Source organism: Labrus mixtus, chromosome 17 (genome assembly GCF_963584025.1).
Source record: "Labrus mixtus chromosome 17, fLabMix1.1, whole genome shotgun sequence".
Taxonomy (NCBI): domain Eukaryota; kingdom Metazoa; phylum Chordata; class Actinopteri; order Labriformes; family Labridae; genus Labrus; species Labrus mixtus.
The window spans coordinates 15,501,247-15,515,042 of NC_083628.1; the positions used below are offsets into that span (position 1 = coordinate 15,501,247).

The 13,796-nt window shown below is 41.1% G+C and overlaps 1 protein-coding gene across 5 annotated transcripts in view; it reads left to right on the forward strand.

Annotated features, from left to right (window-relative positions):
• sfswap (splicing factor SWAP) overlaps positions 1-13,796 on the forward strand; it is a 58,623-nt gene that overhangs the window by 26,685 nt on the left and 18,142 nt on the right. For all 5 annotated transcript variants that reach the window (XM_061060756.1, XM_061060754.1, XM_061060755.1 and 2 more), the window contains 4 exons: positions 3,196-3,265; positions 4,232-4,335; positions 4,485-4,611; positions 9,455-9,651. In XM_061060756.1, the coding sequence (XP_060916739.1) occupies positions 3,196-3,265; positions 4,232-4,335; positions 4,485-4,611; positions 9,455-9,651 (498 nt within the window). The remainder of the gene's footprint in view (positions 1-3,195; positions 3,266-4,231; positions 4,336-4,484; positions 4,612-9,454; positions 9,652-13,796) is intronic.

Below are 13,796 nucleotides of genomic sequence, written 5' to 3' on the forward strand. Positions count from 1 at the left end.
CACTCGTGAACTTTGATTTTTTTCTCGAGTTTTTCAAGAGTTATATTCTCTGGGGCTGCTCTAGAGTGCTTTGACTGTTGAAAGCACTGTTCAATTACAGCTGAACAGTGGGAAGCAGTCTTTGAAGCATTCTTCAAACATGGAAAAAATGAACCTCATGAGGTTAAGCTTTCTTTTCCCCTCTTGTGGCATTGGCTTCATCACCGCTTTTCCCTTTTTATTCCATCAGCGGTTTATATTTGGGAAGCGGCTAAGAGCACTCGCTCTACAGGTATTACTACAGTGAGTTTCTGGTTATCTTTCTTGTGCACACATCCGGCTTTAAAGGCTTTGTGAAGAAACTTTGTTGATGCGAGGCGTGCCAGACAATACAAAGGGCTGAACAAAGACTTTTAAACTATTAAAGCAACTAATTATACTCCCAGATGAGGGAATGGTAGATAAAAGAGAAGGTAATAAGACATGAAAGATTGAACAAATGGATCCTTCTTCAAGGAGCAATATGTAAGATATCTACTGCATGAAATCATAAAATGACCTTACTGGTTTGTTTTTGATTTGAATAGGATCGGTTTGGACACCCCTTGGTTTGCCAAGCAAACTCTTTCAGATATAACTGACCTTAAAATCCTCTGCATTTTTCTAACAAGCTCCACGATCAGAAACTAGTAAAATCAGGATAAATATTGTAGAAAAATGGAGAGAGGTTAGAACGCAGAAAGGTTTCAAGACCCATGCAGTGCTGGCTAAACACTGAAGCTTGCTTGTTGGCCACATGGCAACCTGCGTGCGCATTGACTCTAGAGGGGAGGGGGCGGGGAGTGACAACGCTCTCCTATGTTTAAATCTGGAGTGCAGTACACTTTATAAACACCAGGTGTCAGAGTCACATATTGCTATTTTAATATGTACAGGACCATTTAGTCAATTAATAGGTTAATGAAATAATGATGTGACTTGGCGGCGACTACATTTTTTTTGCGCTGGCAACGCCTATTTTCTATACAAAACCGACACAGTTCAGTGTTGCAAGTGTCCAAAGCACAAATACGACCATCGTTTCAGCTTGTTGTCACTTCGCTTACAGCCCTCACAGTTTAAAAATCATTTAACTTTTGCAACCCAGCCATGGTCATCAATTTCACTTCTCCCTCACCGACCAATTAACATCAAGAAGGGGCAGATTTTCTGATAACATCTCCGTCAACAACAGTGGTGGAAGAGAGACTTGCTGTATCCATTTCCTAACATATATTATGTACAAGTGTACAATTTCCAGGTCTAGAGCTGTTGCTATTGCAGGACTCCTTTCCTTTACATTGTTATGACTCTTTTTTTTTTGTCAGCCGGCCGTCTCATCCCCTTGTGTATAAAAGCGGCTAAGTGAGTGACTAGAGAAAAGAAGAATAACATACTGTACTCACTGCTTATTTGAATGTCACTGAAGCGTTTTTAGATCACGGTCATTCTGTGTAAATTTACATGCAATGTGAAGCTACGAGCAAACTTAAGAGCGCTACCATTAGCCTGCTAACACAACAACGCGGCTCGCGCCAAGGGCAATTTTGTCTGCCGCTTGGGCTTAGTGCTTTATTATGGTGCATTGTAATTGGGAACTCCGTTGTGCAAACGCAAGGGGAGAGGGGTTGGCGGTGTGTCGCTGTAGGAGAGTGGAGGATTCAGTGTGGTGGAGGTTTAGCCAAACAGCAGTTTGTTTTGGTTTCATGCTGGTGCTCAAAGGCAACACTACTGGATCAAAAAGTCACACATTCTTCCTTTAACTTTGGTGTCATTTTTATAAGATTTGATTGAAAGGTCAATGACATTCCAGCCTGTTGTATATTTCTAATCAGAGGTTAAAACAAATCTTGTATTTGAGAGTTCAAGACAGACCTGTCAGTTGTTTGATGTGTAGCAAACCTCAAATATATGCAAAAAGAAGCAAATCATTTGGTTTCCCTTGATAGACCTCTTCTGTACACAAACAAATAACTATGTTGGCTTAAGATTTATGCTTTACAGCTGTTGAGTGTGTTTTTTTGGCTTCTCTCACCAAAGTGTTCTGCTGTTGTTAATGGTCTACTGACCTTTAGTTCTGCTCACCACCTCCACACTCTTCCACCGACACAATAATGAAGGACATCCCCCAGGCCACAGCCAGGGGTTTCTGTTTTGCACTGTTACTCTTCGTTCTCTGCAGCAACATTTACTGCTGCACGGTGGGGATGACTTCAAATGTATTAAATTAAAATGTGACTATAACACTTAAGATGAGTTACTGCAGTACTTGAAAACACAAGTTACAGTTCATTGTAAACCACTGCAGAGGAAAGGACTCATTCTAATGTTACAAATCCATTTACTTGTAATTTTGACAAACTAAATGACAAGCAGAAAAACAACCAACTCCTGTGTATGTGTTTTTTGTCAACTTTCTGAACGCCAACGTTTTGCCTGCATTACAGCTGCACTTCCACTTCATCATAGAAGTACATCATCTGTTGTCAATATCTAACAGGTGTATCTGTAATCTAAAAAATATACAGCAGAAAAATGAATTTTTGTTTAAATAGTATGCAGTATCAACATCCTATTTTATGTTTACTGTTTACAATTAACTTAAAGGCAGGGTTGGTAATTTCCTCCAGATACACATTTTAAGATTTTGGTTGGAATTGGCTTCGTGACAGAAATTAATAACTCATGTGCTCTGAAAAAGTAACAAATAAAATCCGTCATCTGTAGCAGTTGTAAGCCTGTAAAAACTCTGACCAATGTCTGCCACGAGGTACCAATCTGATGAACCAATCACGCCTCCCTGTCTCCCTGCTTGTACTCTACCCCTTGCGTACACTAGCCACTGCTTGTCAACAGGCAATGGAAGGCAACTGCTTGGGGCCCCAGACCAGTAGGCGGCCCCAAAGCAGCAGCCTAAAATTTGCAAATTTTGCAATGACGGTAGGAAACCTTCCTAAGGGGGCCCCATCTGACAGTCCTCACTCTCGTTGCCCTGCTGAATGTTGGTTGGACGGCCGCCCAATTGATAGTAGACGGAGCACTGAGGGAATGATACTAGTTTTCAAAAATTACCAACCCTGCCCTCAATCATAGAAATGTATCCATTCAAATGAACTGTTACATTTCATCTCACTCTGCCTCTCTCACTCTCTCTCTATTCTCTCTACCTTCATCCAGAGCGACACAGCTGATGATGGAGATGAGCTTCAATCAGACCCGTTAATGACCGACTTCAAGCTGGCTAAAGGTGAGAGACTATGGCAGATAAAAAACCCAGAACATTTTATCAACTATACCTCCTTTCCTTCAGTTAATTTATTCATTAACTTAAATGCAAAGTCTACATATAGATATACCTGCACATACAGTATTACCTCAGGTGTGTATTTAAATCTGTGCATATGTGTCATATATTTGTGCTGATGCACAGCTGCACCATGACTGTTTTGAAATTTATGCCCGCAATTTCATCTGGTGATGAGGCTGGAAAATGTGTATGCAAAGATGAAAGAGTCTGCTTTAGCACAACACTAGTGGAACCCATAAACCCGCACACATATGCAAATGAAAGTCTGAATTTCTACAGACTATTGGGAGGCAGTGGGTCACGGTGTAGGCGCAGGAAAAACGAATAACTAGTCAGTGAAGTGCAGAAGAAAGCTATCCAGCCTTCCACAGTAATGATAAAGGTCCTATATTAAGGTCATTTCTTTTGGCAATGATGCACACTGTCTCCTTTTTTATCGCTACAAGAGCAGACATGTTTGATTTGCAAAATAGGAATCACTGAGACACACACCGTTGCAGCTTTGTGGACAGCTCTCACAATCCTTCTGTTTGTCTGTCTGTCTCTTTTCACATTGTAATCTCTACCTTGCCCTCCGTGTTTGCCTGACTGTGTGTATTTCTGTTTTGTGAGCTTTCCTTCACTCTTACATTTTATTTGGCTTCCCCTCTTTCTACTTCCCTTTTCTCCATCGCTCTGTTCTCTCGCTGCCCGTTCCTCTCTTAACCCTCCTTCAGCCTTGTATGTTTCCTCAGCACTTTTTGTTATTGTGAAGAATTCCTGTTCATTCAATGCATGTTTCATTTTACTGTGAATTTGTTAATTAAACGAAGGCCACAGTGCAGCTTGACCACCTGTTACAAACATTTACTCTTCTGAATTATCTTTATTCATACTCTCTCCTCGTATCTTTTGGTGAAATTTTAGGCTCTTTCGCGCCAATCTGCTTTGCCATCAAGGCGAAGGAGAACGACATGCTGCCGCTGGAGAAGAACAGAGTTCGATTGGACGATGATTCAGACGAGGACAAGGTCCAGTTCAACTTTATACATTTCATTTGCATTTATCGTAGTAACTGTGGGTTGGAGAGGATAGAAAGCTGATCCTTGAAAAAATGTTTTTTGCTACCTTGGATTAACAAAACATGTTATGGAAAATTGTTGTGCATTTTTGCCTGCAGTTTCTGGAGGGAGGACTGGAAGCTGTGATGGCCGGGGCGGACATGGTTGACAAAGAACCTCTTTCAGTTGTTTCACCAGAAGAGAAGAAACCTTCCCTCAGTTTGGAGGAGTTGGAGGCAAAACAAGGTACAACGTTTAAATAAACTGTGCGTCTTTATATATCGGGCAGTGATATAACAGGAATAAGAATAAGATGTAATTCATACATAGATTTATTTCAAAGAAAGATAATGGTATAACTAGACTTTCTATCATTTTCTAAAGCTGTCTTTATAGCTACAAAAACACCAAAGATACACAGGACGGGAGCTACTTTTCAAGATACTGAAATCTTCCATTAGCCAACGGGTTTGCCGACTCTTCAGAGGTCTTTCGACCTCGCTATTCTTCTTGTGACATTGACAGGATGATAAACTAAATATTAATTCTGGGGCAGCTGTGGCTCAGTTGGTAGAGTCGTACTCTCTCAAACGGAAGCTTGAGGGTTCGATCTCCAGCTCCTGCAGCAACATGTCCTTGGGCAAGAAACTTAACCCTGATTGCTCCCGCTGCTTCGGCTTTGGGATTAGTTACTTGTGATGGACACTTTACATAACAGCCTCTGCCATCAGTGTGTGAATGAGTAGGTGTGACATGCGGTTTAAAATCGCTTTGAGTAATCAGAAGACTAAAAGAGCGCTATACAAGCTCAAGTCCATTTTCCATTTAAATAGCATTTAATGATGGTTATGACAGAGCTTTTTTCTTTCCTCCATGGTTAATTACTTTGGGTGAGCAAGAGTTGAATTCTTTTTTGTCAGCATCAGCATAAAAGTAGAGCTGCTTACACGACATCTCTGTCACGCCCACTGGTGTACTGTTATTTTCCAAAAGGTTCGGAATTGGAGGAAAACAAGACAGGGAGAGAGAGGAGAAGAATAAATCCATTGAGTCTCAATTATAAATTCCCTCTTCATGGTGTACCCTGCAGTAAGAGAAAAGCCGTGTCGTACAGCAAACAACAGTCATATTTCTCTCCAAAGGCCTTATGGAGATATATTTTCCTGTTTTTGTTTCTCTCCCTTCTTCAGTCATGGTTGTAGTTTTTCTAAATGGGCTCTCCTCTGTCTTTCCTAAAATAAAGTAATACATCAGCGACCTTGCACTAAGAAAAACCGACACAGTTATATGGGCATATTCGTCTACATCAGAATGCACGCAACCAGGAAGAATAAACACTCTCCGTCCAGCAAGAGGTTTTCCATTGGCTTACACTGATACAGATGTGTAGAGCTCATACTGGATCAATCTAATAACATGGTGATCTTCACCACTCTCACAGACAGCTCCTGCATAAGAGACTGAAAAATGATCATACTCTTACCTCATGCATGTTGCCAATGTTATGTTCAAGGTTAGTCACTTTTCTAAAATATTCATATATTCCTACATACCACTGGCCATACATTTCAAAAGTGATACTGATTTTTAACAGGAGCCTGGGAGCCATTGCTTTTGAAGTTGATTTATTGCACCTTGTCATAAACGTATACCCTCCAAATGCTGATGAAGCAGATTAACTGAGTTTTTAAAGACAAATGAGACTTTCTTTTGCATGAGTCTTCTATCATTTCTGCTCTGGATTTAAAGGAGTCCCTATTTATTTATTTTTTTATTCAAATATTGTTCTCAGAAGTACAGGCTGTTGAGTCACCTGTAGTAGTGTTGCTTCAAAAATGTAAAAAAAAATTAAAGGGGCGGCAGTAGCTCAGTTTGACTTATGCTGCATTCATGTGGTGTCGGACACATCGGAAAAACGAGTTTCCAAGTTGTAAAATGCACATGAACACTTGCTCAAGTCGGAACAACAACTCGGAAACTCAGAATCGTAATTACATTGAAAAATATATTTTTATTCATTCACATATTGCACATCAACTTTTTGCTCAAATATAACTTTTAACAGTTATGTTTCACTGATCTTCTTCGTAGCATCAACACTGCTTTTTGCTGTTGTTACAACATTCCGACTTTCCGAACTGAAATCACTTGAACACACCAAAGACGGAAGAACAACTTCTAAACTCAGAAACTTGGACCACCCGAGCAGCACATGAATGCAGCGTTAGGTTGGGAAAGATTCAAGTCCCAGTGTGGACCCAAATATGGAAGTTAGTCCGGTTGCTGGAGAGGTACCAGGAGTGCTGCGGAGGTGCCATTGAGCAAGGCGCTGAACCCCGACAGCTCTGTCGTGCTCCTTGTGTAGCAGCCCCACCCTCACATCTCTCCATTAATGCATGCCCACAGGTCCTATTTATGCATTTGTATTTCGGGCCTGTGTATGTGAGAAGCATGTCTCTCAATAACAGACTGTAACATTTCCCTCAGGAATGAATAAAGTATGTAATGTAAATCTCCATGCTTGTACATTTGACTACATTGGCATTATGCTGCCTTGCATGATTTAGCTGCCAATCTTCTTGTCACTTGTTTGGTGAAATGCCCTGAAGACATCGTATGTCTCCAAAGATGCTGAGCAAAAAGGAGTCTGAAAAGATGGACAGAAAGACAGTCAAGACAATTGTGCCACTTTTCAGCATCAAGGGGGCTGACAGGTCCCTTTTAGGGTTCAGTGGAACACAATAAGAGCGTAATGTTCTCTCCCTGAGCTGACAGGCGGCCGGAGAATGAAGCTGGGAAAGCCTAATAAATAGCTGACTGTATTGGCTTTGCTGTGTGGCAAAGTGGCTGTCAGTCAGCAGGCCTAACCTGATCAGATAGCAGGAGAGTCTGTGGCAGACAGCAGAAGCCGAATCTGTATTGATGAGCTGGAAAACTGCCAAATGCGCTAAATGGGTTTCTAGAGATAAGTACATGAGTCCTTTAGGTCACTGTAAGCATCGCACACCAGAAGTACATGTTTTATTTATTTGTGAGTCACTTTTTAGTCCTAAACATAGTCGTGTCCAAAATACTTTAAACATAGTTATACTTTTTTTCAACATAGAGTAGTCCATTCATCGAGCGCCCCCCAGAGAAGTACAGACTTTTGATTTGTTGGCCAGATGCTTTGACAGCTGGATTTTAGGTAGCTAGTTAAGCCTTCTCAGTGCCTCTCACTTTGGATTTGGGTGACAGCCAACAACTTCCCAAACTGGCCAAGTTTGGCAGACTGTCCTGGCCATAGTGTAACTTTGATCTGTTAACAGCAACACCTGTATCACAGTTTTGCGGTTACCTTTAAATTATTGAGCAGCATTTTATCAAGACACAGCCCTCAGCTACTTGTTAAATAACATGTGAATGTTGTGTGAACAATAAGTGGCCAAAATACAAAAAGTGATTATGTGAAAATGTGATTTTAAATAATTATTCTTTTGTTTTTCAGTCTCTGCTTGTGAATATATAAGTATTTTGGTGTTTTATACCATAATGCGAAACAGAGAACATCTTTGAAATGGTAAATGGAGTTGAGCTAGTATAAGACTTTTCTTTGTCTTCTGACTACTCAAAGTGCTTAAACACCTCTGGTCACACCTACTCATTCACACCCTGATGACAGAGGCTGCTAGGCAAAGTGTCCATCAGAAGTAACTAATCCCATTCATACACGCTCATGCTGCTGCTGAAGCAGCAGGAGCAAGCTGTGGTTGAGTCTCTTTGCCCAAGGACACAGGCTTCCTGTTGGGAGACGATCGACTCTACCACTGATCCAAAGACGCCCTGAAATGCTCAAACAAGTAGCTTGGGTCAAATGAAGTTTGGCTGGTTCTTGATAAATCAAGTTACGATACACTTTATTGTCCCCTTGGGGAAATTTGTCCTGGACTCAAAGTGCTGCCAAACATTCAGCTGCTTCCAAAAACACCCGAAACGGACAGAAAGCAGCAGCACTTGAGTTTGGGTAGCTCCTTTTATTTAATGATGAGATTACAACGTTTTTTTTAAGGACTTTCCATTTTAAATGTTTTTTTTTTGTCATTGCCTACCGAACATATGAACATATATACTGTACTGGTCAAATATCTAAAGATTGTTGTCATAAAACGTTACGCTAAATGAGTCTAAAAAAACAAAGCAGTGAGACTCATCCTGGCTAAGACTGTGTACTGTGTCACTGCCTGGAGTACAGATGGATTCTTCTCTACTCAGCTATTGTTCACACTCTACTCAAAAATGATTTGCCTCGGCAGCCAGCCTATTTTTAATCCGGAAGAGATAGCAGTTGCCCCAGCGGTTGCATAACTCAAACTTGTTTTTCCACAAGCATTTGCTTTGTACTTCACTGTCTTGTCTTGTTTCCGCCGTCTCACACACCCTGTTGCTCTCAGAGCCCATCCTCACTCCTGTGCTCTCTTTACCTATCTATCCTCCAGTCTACCCATCTGCGTGGCTTCATATCCTCTTCTCATCTCTCCAAAACATACATTTTCTTCCACCCCCGATTACACTCGGATATCTGGCTCCTCTTCTCCACCCACATCCTCCCACCTCCACTAGTTGTTCTGTATAAACCTTGAGCTGCATGAAATAACCACTAGGGAGTAAGTCAGGCCTTATTATTTAGAGCCGCAACGTTGGTAGTCCTCAGAGGTTGGAGATATGGAAACTGCCAGACATTTACTTAGACAGGAAAATCTGAAAATTACTTTTAAAAGCCTTTAGTTCTTATCTACTTTTCATTTTTCGTGCTGTTGTGCTCTCTTTTTTGTTTCTTACACTCTGCATGTTTTCATCTGTAACTTGGTTCCCTCTTTTGATTATTTTCTTTTGGAAGAGCATTTTCAAGTTGTCAGGAAAAAACCTTGCCAAGTGCCGCTTGGCACTCTTTTCCTTCTCCACTCTGTCTTTTAAAAAATGTTCTCCTTTATCACAGCATTTTAGAAACACTAAATGTGTAATGGGGGTAAAAAACAAAAGGCATGATGTCTTCAGTCTTCATCTAACCCTTCTCTATCTTCTTTCCACCCTCTCATCCTCTTGCCCTCAGCCAAGCAGAAACTGGAGGATCGTCTTGCGGCTGCAGCCAGGGAGAAGCTGGCCCAGGCATCTAAGGAGTCCAAGGAGAAACAGCTACAGGCGGAGAGGAAGAGGAAGGCAGCGCTCTTCCTACAGACCCTCCGTAGTCCCTTACCTGGGGAGCCTGACGCCAAGAGAGCTGAGCTAGATTCAGCTGCACAGCTTGAGGTATGTGAAGGGCTGACAACATTTGGTCAGTGTTTGTGCATCTTTACTCGTCTTATATTGTATTATCTAAAGAGCTAAAGAAGAGTTATTGATGTAGTGCTGTACTAAGAATGAATCGATTAATCATAGAGCTATATACTGGAGGTTCCTCCCAGGTCTGCATTCATTTAGAATGTAGACATCTGTTATGGAGATACACTATTATGGCTTTAAAACATGGATGCCCTGAGTTACACTGATGAATCACAGCCCAGGGAGGATTTGATGTAACACTGCATTAGATGTGCAATAATCCATTTAAGTATATTGTGATTACACGTGTACACACAGTTTTTTTCCTGTTTCAGAATGGGCCTTTTGGGGTTTGACAATGCTCTATAGTAAAATTACTTAATGCAATCATGTTAGTATTTTTTTAAAGAAAAGGTTTAATGACATCACTAAAAGAAAATCAAAGGAAATCTTCAATTTTAGTAAACTTATTCATTAGATTATGCATGTTAGGCTATTTTTAAACAATCTATAGTGCATCTAAAGCACAAAGTGCAAATCTATTCAGGGCGTGTTAAACCCCAGTTTTTGCTATTTAAATAATGCACACTCTTGGTGCAGGAAAGGAGCGAGGGGAAAAAGGGCTTCATTAAGACTCTTGATTATTCATGTGTGTATTTTGGGCGTAACATGAATCTGACCAGCCCAGGTTCCCAGATAGTAAATGGTAATGACAGGAGGCTATCTGCTATAGCGCCAGAACTCAAGCCTCATCCCTCATCCTCTGTCAAAGCAAGGTCAACTGCAGGTAGGCCTACTGCTGTTCAGATGTCAGATTTCAGCCATCCTTCTTAAACCCGGTTGAGGCCAGCTGATATTAATTTTCTCCTTACGTCTGTGCCCATGTACACGACCAGAACACATAGCCCCCCCCCCCAGGACTCATACTAATTAGCTTGTTAAGTCGAGATGATTGGGGTTAAAAAGAGGCTTTTCATTATATGTAGTTGAATAATGTCCATCAAATAAATGTTCTCCCTCTAATGCAGCAGGGTTGGTGTGTAAATAAGTACATGGTTTGTCAGTATAGATGAAATATGAAGCCTTCTGAATAAAATTGTTCGAGTCCACATCCCTTGCTAGACCTGTCCACCCTTAGGTGAGAAAACGTAGTTGGCTCTGCCTCTTCTTTTCAGCCTTCTTATTTATATGTGTATCTTTACAAGCTGAACTGCTGTCAAATCTTTGATCATAGTGGAGGTTGAGTCAATAGAAAATCACTACTACAGTCACGCAAAAACAGCCGTGATCTTAATGTGTGAGTGGGATTTTTAACACGTTCATACCAGATGCTATTTATCTTCTTTTCTTTTTTTCATCCTTTGATGCTTTCATTATTGATTTTGTGCAGATGAATTCACGGACACCAACAGTCTGCTGAGCCGCTCTGTGTGTTTGGTTGTTGATGTAACAGTCGTAGAGACACATGTCTGGTTGCTGGGGAAATATCTTTGTGTCAGTCAAATAAACATGAATATCGGGAAGTGGTTAACATTTAAATGGCTTGTACAGCACATAAAGGTTAGAGGGAAAGGATATACTTTATTAATGGCACGAGGGGAAATGTTACACTCTGTTGTTGAACACACACATAAGCCGAAATACACACTCATGAACTAATAGCTATAGGTACCTACAGTGGTCAGGAAGTGAAGTGGCACCTCTCCAGCAATCAAACCGATTTCTAGACTTGAGCCGTTTTCACATATGCACTCCAGATAATATCTAGATAATTACAGGAGGACTGCTCCGGAGATTCTCCTGACCTAGCCGTTCACACATGCTCCTCACAACGGGGGACTTTCCCTGTCAGAGGGGAGGGGGGTCGTGGGATTTCCCGAAGTAAGACGTGACGTAAAAAAACAACGCGGAAGTAGCGGCCATAGCAACAGAGTCCGCTACACGACACTATAATGAGAATATTTGCCTTTATATCAATGCTATGTGTAATCCAATGGAATGACAACATCCACAAAAGAGAGGAGAACAACATACTGACGAACAGAAAACAGAATGCAGCCATTTAATTACGTGCACGGAGATCGCAGTGATCGCGTGCAGACACTTTATGCACCTTGCGGCAGTCACCATATATGAACGTCACTGGGGTCCCATTGGCTCGAGGTGAATCCTCCGGAGTATATGCTGCTGCGTTCTCACATCAGCTCACTCGGACTTTCTGCGGATAAAATACTAGGGGTCCGGCAGGATTAACTCCGGGTAAAGTCTGTGCGAAAAGTTTGGCTGTTTGCGTTCACATACACCCTAAAGTTCCTCCGGGTAGCCAAATCTCTGGAGTTTTTCAGGAGATTTCCGTATGTGTGAAAAGGGTTTTGGTCTGCACTGGGACTTGAACCTGCGGCCCTCTGGTTCCCATCCCAAGTCCCTTCAGACTGAGCTAGATGCCGTGTTGTTATTGTGCTTAACCTGGCAGCAGTTTGCTACAGACTGCTCTCCATGTGTCAGCAAACGTCTCCCTGAGTTTTGAAGTATGTTCCACTTCCAATCAATCATATCCTAAAAAAAGAGTTTTGATTTGTATGCTTGAAAAAATCTGACTACAGATGAAGGCTAGTATCTGTTCTCAGACTCATTATGTACTAGGTTAAACAGAGGCAAGCCCAGAGGATTGAAACATTTCTTAAGATCAATACTGTTTTTAGCATCATAAGTCGAGGTTGGAGTGTTTTCCTCTCTGATACCCCAAAGAAATCTGTGTTTTTGTGTGGGATTCTCTAAGACCTTTATGTTCATGCATCATATTGGCAACTGCTTCTACAACTAACTTGTTGGCAGAGCACTTTAGGAAACTAATAAATCCAGACTTTTTTTGTATGGCATAAGATGGAGGAATCTATTCTTTGGCAGCCACAGCATAAACCTTTTTGGCTGTTATTTAGAACTCTGATAAGAACCTGTTAAGGGATTCAACAAGTTACACCCACTACAGAACCCATTTAAGTTATAATCAAGAATCTACCATAGACCAGGATATCTTTGGCAAATATAACTGTAACATAAAATAATCAAATCAACACATGCTCATGGAACTTTTTGTGCATTTATTTTCAGGTAAACCATTATTGGAAGGCCATCTTAGCATAGAAGAAAGATGAATGATTGATGCGAAGAAGATAATAGAATGGTTGCAAGACTTATTGATGATTTAAACATGGCTCCTGATTGTATCATGTAAACCGCCCTTCTTCATCAAACATATCCCTGTCCTCTATTTTGTTGCCCAGAGATAATCCATGGTTTTAAAAGTCGCCTTTGTAAAATGTCTTAGAAATGCCGCAGTAATGCAAATCTAAAAATCTATTGTCTTTCTCATTAAACATGAAAACAAAAGGCAACAAGACTTTATAGTGCAAATAAGACTGTGGTGGCCATTTGATGTGTAAATTGCTCGTCCATGTGATGGATGTTTCATGTCAGCTCCTCATGTGATGCATAGTGTGCTGGCCTATTGCCTGTTGGGCCAGGTGGCCATGGGTAGGCTCCTGTCACTATTGTAACAGCACCGTTGCTATTCTCCAGATGTTGTGTGAGTTCTACAGTAGCCAACAGAACATACGTTCCCTGAAGGATCCACCAACATTCAGATCAATGGCTTCTCATGAATGGATGGATTTTATATTTGCAAGGCAGTACACGATTACAGTCCAAAAAAAGTACACTATGTGTTTGATTAGTTTACAGAGGAAGAGATGTCTGATTTGATGCAGTCAATGTTAAGCAGACTTTCTGTCTGGACACTTTGGGGTGAAGGAAGCTGTCTGTATCTTTGGGTAAAACCACTGACAGGGACAGCAAAACCAACACGTTTGATCTAAAATGCTAATGAATGGAATGTTTTCACCCAATGTAACTGAGATTCTGGTGTTTAACCCACAATGGCACATGCTAATTGAAACAGCATATGGAACATGGATGTTCCATATCGGGAAACGATCGGGAAATCCTTATTGTCCGAGTGGCATTTTGGTTTGCAACGGAGGTCCATGCAGGCAATACACATCCTAAAAACAGCACAAAGACATAAATACATACATATTGAAACATGGCTACCATGGATTTCATCATGATGGATG